The sequence below is a fragment of the Chrysemys picta genome, chromosome 13 (genome assembly GCF_011386835.1).
Source record: "Chrysemys picta bellii isolate R12L10 chromosome 13, ASM1138683v2, whole genome shotgun sequence".
NCBI lineage: Eukaryota > Metazoa > Chordata > Testudines > Emydidae > Chrysemys > Chrysemys picta.
Window position 1 is genome coordinate 199,809 of NC_088803.1, and position 6,127 is coordinate 205,935.

General features: G+C 50.8%; 1 protein-coding gene across 1 annotated transcript; it reads left to right on the forward strand.

Moving 5' to 3' along the window:
- The first annotated feature begins 3,735 nt into the window (after positions 1-3,735).
- LOC101935796 (olfactory receptor 4E2-like) lies at positions 3,736-4,941 on the forward strand. The gene has a single exon (XM_005312842.3). The coding sequence runs from the start codon at positions 4,006-4,008 to the stop codon at positions 4,939-4,941; it is 936 nt and encodes a 311-aa protein (XP_005312899.1). The 5' UTR covers positions 3,736-4,005.
- The last annotated feature ends 1,186 nt before the right edge of the window (positions 4,942-6,127 follow it).

Consider the following 6,127-nt stretch of genomic DNA (forward strand, 5'->3'; position numbering starts at 1 on the left):
ATGATTGGAAATTTGAAGCGGTTTGGGTGCATTGTCCAGAAAATTCAGAGTCCCCAAAGATTCCCGAGAAGTAACTCAAACTATTTCTTGTCTTTCTTCTTTTTTTTTTTAATAGGAGCATGAATCCGTGGAGCTTTCTGACAGTGATTTGGTTAAGGAGGCTGCAGCTTTACTCAGCCCATCTCTGCACTAGATCAGGTAAATCCCCTTATATCATGGCAAAACCTCTAGTGTCAGAGTTACTAGGCTGGGGCCAGATTCTCCACTCTGGCACACTGGTAAGCCAGCAGTGATTCAGTATTTTGATGGGTCATCAGAGCCGTTTGTGTGTCCAATGCATTGGGCATGAATTTACTCCTTTTCCCTCTCTGTTGGGATCTGAACAACAAGCAAGGAGCAGAATATTCACACGCAACAAATACTGAACACATTTTCTGTAGAGCTTTCCCGTAGCAATAGGGGAGTATTAATGCCATTGTACAAGGCACTAGCAAGACCTCATCTGGAATAGTGTGTCCAATTCTGGTTACTCATGGTCAAGAAAGATGAATTCAAATTATAACAGGTGCAGAGAAGGGCTGCTAAGATATCCTGGGAACAGAGAACTGATCTTATGAGAGGACACTCAAAGAGATGGGCTTGTTTAGCAAAATCAAGGCCAAGAAAGGATCTGATTTCACTCTGTAAATACAAATACCAGAGAGGGAGAAGAGTTACTGAAGCTAAAGGACAATGTTGGCACCAGAACAAATGGGGATAAACTGGCCATGAATAAATTTAGGCTGGAAATGAGAAGAAGGTTTCTAACCCTCAGAGGAGAGAAATTCTGGAATAGCCTCCCAAGGGGAGGGGGGCAAACAAGTTAGTGAGCTTGAAGATGGAGTTTGATCCATTTACAAATGGGATTATATGACAGGGTTGCTTGTAACAGTACGGCGAGGACTCTATGATTTAGGAAGTCCCTCCCAGTCCCATCTGACTATGTTCTGGAAATTCCAGGTTCCTTCATCTGATTGCATCTCCTAATGGAACAGTGATTTAAAAAAAAAACCCTAGATGTATAGTTGTTAAACCGAGAAGGGGTCATTCAATCACCTTGTCTGACCTCCAGCATAACCGAGGGCAGGAGGTTTCACCCAGGCACTTGGGTGGTGGAGTGAATTCCCCCCCATCCATTACTGCCCCCAGTAACTGAGCACTCATGTTATACAACTCTTGGAAGGATTTGTTTTTTGTCAGTAAATGTCGGTGAACACTGATTTAACCGTACACACAAACGGACAAAAGTATCTCCATCCATAAATAATCAAAATTTAGCTAGGCAAAGTAAGAAAGATGCTGCTTGAGCACTTATTAGAGTTTAATTGAAGGAGATTTACTTTGTACATTTTGACATGTCATGTTGACAATGTGTGTTAAGGGTTATAAAGCTTTAACTTTTTATAGCACAGCGTCAAATAATTATTGTCTGACACCTCCATCATTTTCCACAACTGTGAACATTTAAATAGATAAAAATAGAAACAAATGTTTAAAAATAGAACATGGATATTATCTGTTGAAATTATAAAAAATCAGATTCTGCCCTGGAGGATAGATTCATGGATTTTAAGGATTAAAGAGGGCATTTTGTTCACCCAGTTTAACTTCCTGCATAGCTCAGACCAGAGAATTTCACCCCTGGGATTCCTGAGTCGAGTCCAATAATTCGGTGTTGCATTGGAGTGAATCCTCAAGAAAGTTGTCCTGTATTGGCTTACAGATTCCAGGGGTGGAAAATCCGCCTTGTCTTTTGGTAAATTGTCTCAATGGCTTGTTAACTTTTTGTAACCATAGTTCCTGTCTGAATCCATCTAGCTTCAGCCCCCAGCCACTGGATCTAGTGCTGCAATCTATTTAGTTTAGGGTTACAGTCTATAACAGGGATGGGCAACCTTTGGCACTTGGCCCACCAGAGAAAGCCCTTGGCGGGCCGGGCTGGTTTGTTTACCTGCTGCATCCGCAGGTTCGGCCGATCGCGGCTCCCACTGGCTGCAGTTCGCCACTCCAGGCCAATGGGGGCTGCGGGAAGGGCTAAGCCAGCACATCCCTCAGCCTGTGCTGCTTCCCGCAGCCCCCATTGGCCTGGAGCGGTGAACTGCAGCCAGTGGGAGCCGCGATTGGCTGAACCTGCAGACATGGCAGGTAAAGAAACTGGCCTGGCCCGCCAGGGCGCTTACCCTGGCGAGCCGCGAGCCAAAGGTTGCTGATCCCTGGTCTATAAGTACCTACACGGGGAACAACCGTTTAATAATGGGCTCTTCAGCAGAGGAATATCTAACATGAGCCAATGGCTAGAAGTTGAAGCTAGACAAATTCAGACCGGAAATAAGGCATACATTTTGAACAATGACGGTGATTAGCCATTGGAGCAATTTACCGAGGATCATGGTAGATTCTTCATCAGTGGCAATTTTAAAATTGAGACTGGATGTTTTTCTAAAAGAATTATTTTGGGGAAGTTCTGTGGCCTGTGGTACAGGAGGGCAGGCGAGATGATCACAATGGTTCCTTCTGGCCTTGGAATCTGTAAACCTCTTAACCTTCTCTTCAGCAAGATGAATAGACCCAGTACTTCCCCTTCTCTCTCTTTGTAAGGTGGAAAGACATTGACATTGAGGCTTTCTCAGGGCCGGTGCAAGGAAGTTTCGCGCCCTAGGCGAAACTTCCACCTTGCCCCCCCACCACCCAGCTAACCCCGCCCCCCCGCAGCAGCTAACCCAGCCCCCCACCCAGGGAGCCCGCCACCCCCGCAGCCTGGGGAGCCCCCCCACCCACAACAGCTACTCCCCCTCTGCAGCTAACCCCGCCCAGGGAGACAGCCCCCCCGTGGAAACTAACCCTTCCTGGGGAGACTCTCCCCTGTGGCAGCTAACCCCTCCTGGGGAGCCCGCCCCAGCTCACCCGCTCCACCTCCTCCGCTGAGCACGCCAGCACCGCTCTAATTCTCCTCCCCTCGCAGGCTTGCGGCCAGGGCCGGCTCCAGGCACCAGCTTAACAAGCAGGTGCTTGGGGCAGCCAAGGGAGAGGGGCGGCACCTGCGGCAATTCAGGGGTGGCAGGTCCCTCACTCCCTCTAGGAGTGAAGGACCTGCCGCTGAACGGCCGCAGCCGATCGCGGCTTTTTTTTCCCCCCAATTGCTGCCGCCGATCACGGCTTTTTTTTTTTGCTTGGGGCGGCAGAAATGCTGGAGCCGGCCCTGCTTGCGGCGGTGATTGGAGGAGACTTAGAGCGGGGTCTGTGTGCTCAGTGGAGGAGGCAGAGTGGAGGTGATCTGGGGCGGGGAGCGGTTCCCCTGTGCGCCCCCCCGTTACTGTGGGTGGCCCTCCCCGCGCCCCCCCCCTCGCCCAGCTCACCTCCACTCCACCTCCTCACCTGAGTGGGCTTTTAGGCGCCCCCAACCACTAGGCGCCCTAGGCGGCCGCCTAGTTCACCTAGTGGTTGCACCGGCCCTGGGCTCTCTTCTGAGCCCTTGGTGTGGTGGGGAGAGGTGTGTGTGTCTGTGGGAATGGCTTGTGTACAATGATTTATCGGTTGTCTTGTGCATGGACTGGGTTGTTGGATATAATGACTGTGCGTAGATATCCTCGCTATTAACCTGACACCATGTCCGTGACAGTTTCATGTGGCTAATGGTTTTTCTTTCTTTCTTTCTCCTCCACACACAGGCTGGGATTTCCAAGGGAGCCCAAGGGAGTGAGGCACTGTAAAAGTCAATGGGAGTTGGGCACTCTCTTTTTAAAAAACCCGCTTGTAGAGTGAGTGTTTCAAATCCCCCTCAGGGAAGCAGATGCCCGCTATCCACTCATTTTAAGTGTCCAAATCCCTTAGCTGGCTTTGAAACTCCCCCATCCCCAGGCCCTGAACTTCTTGCCCCCAGATCCCAGCGAAGAGCTCTGCTCGGCACACGTCCCCGTGATTCCCTGCCTGGTGCAGTGCGTGGGCCTCCCCCGCAGAGCTTGCTGCATGGAGGGGGAGAATGGCACCATGGTGACGCACTTTGTATTGCTCGGCCTCACCGAGACCCGGGAGCTGCAGCTGGTCCTCTTCGCCCTCTTCTCCATCATTTACCTGCTGATCCTGGCGGGGAACGTCCTCATCATGGTGACGGTGGTCAACGACCGGCGCCTCCACACCCCCATGTACTTTTTCCTGGGGAACCTCTCCTTTATCGACATCTGCCACGCTTCGGTCACGGCCCCCAAGATGCTGGCTGATCTCCTCTCTGTGGAGAAGACCATCTCCTTCGGGGGCTGCATGGCCCAACTTTTCTTCCTCCACCTCTGCGCCTGTGCCGAGATCTTCCTCCTGACCGCCATGGCCTACGACCGCTACGTGGCCATCTGTCACCCACTGCAGTACCCCTCGCTCATGAGTCTGCGAGCCTGCACCTGGCTGGTGGGGGCCCTGTGGTCTGGAGCCACCGTCCACTCCCTGGTGCAGACCGTGCTCGCCGTCCGGCTGCCCTACTGTGGCCCCAATGTCATCGATAGCTTCTTCTGCGACGTGCCGCCTGTCATCAAGCTGGCCTGCACCGACACCTACCTGACAGGGGTGCTGATCGTCTCTAACAGTGGCATGATCTCTCTCACCTGCTTCCTGGCCCTGCTAGGCTCCTACCTGGTGATCCTGGTCTCTCTGCAGAGCCGGAGCATTGAAGGGCAGCGCAAAGCGCTCTCCACCTGTGGTTCCCACTTGGCGGTGGTGGCGTTGTTCTTTGGGCCGTGCATATTCATCTACACCCGCCCTACCACCAGCTTCTCGCTGGACAAGGTTGTGTCGGTTTTCTACACGGTGGTGACCCCGGTGCTCAACCCGGTGATCTACACCCTAAGGAACCAGGAGGTGAAGGGGGCCATGAGGAAACTGAGGGAGAGACAGATTTTCTCCAGGGGGAAATAGGATAATGTCCAGACAGATGGGGTCCATATGGAGGAGAACCCTCCAAGGTAGGAATGAACCAGTGCATGGGGAAATGGGGTCCAAAGGGATGGATTGGAAGACACACAAACATAAATACGCAAACACACATTAACAGCGAACACATTTTTTCTTTATTGTGATTACCAACAACCAATAAAGCTGAGCTGATGTAAGTCCAAGGGAATGTAACAACAAAGCAGGAAGGGAAGGAAAGCTCTCCTGGGTCCCAGCTGGACACAGAGTCCGATGCACTGAGCACATGCTATCAGCTGATATTATCCCTGGGCTTAACTGCTCCAAAGGCCCGAGCTCGCGTGATTAAAGTTACCTATTCGTTAAAGTTCTGTGGAGCCAGGAGCCCCAGGAAACTCCAGCTGTGGAATTCTCCTCCGCGCATTCTCTGCTCCCCGCCATATTTCACCAGGAGCTAGAAGAGATTTTACTTTGGAATCTGTCACACAATCAGGGTCTGCTCAATAGAGCATGTGGGGGGGCCCAGGACTGGCCTAGCAGGGGACTATGGTTTGGGATTGAGGGACACCAGCAGAGCTGGAGGGTGTGGGGAGTGCAGGGGGGCTGTGGTTTGGGATAGAGGGGCACCAGCAGAGCTGAGTGTGTGAGGTCTCAGAACTAGTCATATGTGACCATAGATATTTAAGTTTACCAAGGGTCACTCCATGGAATATTTCGCAATAGAACCCAGGAGTCCGGTCTCCCAGCCCCCCTGCTCATCCCAGTGGCTCTCAACCTTTCCAGATGACTGTTCCCCTTTCAGGAGTCTGATTTGTCTTGTGTACTCCCAAATTTCACCTCACTTAAAAACGACTTGCTTACAAAATCAGACATAAAAATACAAACATGTCACAACACACTTTTACTGAACAATGGCTGACTTTCTCATGTGTACCATAGAATTATAAAATAAATCAATTGGAATATAAATATTGTACTTCCATTTCAGTGTATAGTGTGTACAGAGCAGCATAAGCAAGTCATTGTCACTATGAAATTTTAGTTTGTACTGATTTTGCTAGTGCTTTTTCTGTAGCCTGTTGTAAAACTAGGCCAATATCTAGATGAGTTGATGTACCCCCTGGAAGACCTCTGCATACCCCCATCTAACCCCTCCTGGGGGAATGCAGAGGTCTTCCAAGGGGTATCTGTA

Coding starts and splice junctions, on each gene's coding strand:
- LOC101935796 (XM_005312842.3), top strand. CDS start 4,006: ATGGAGGGGGAGAATGGCACCATGGTGACGCACTTTGTATTGCTCGGC.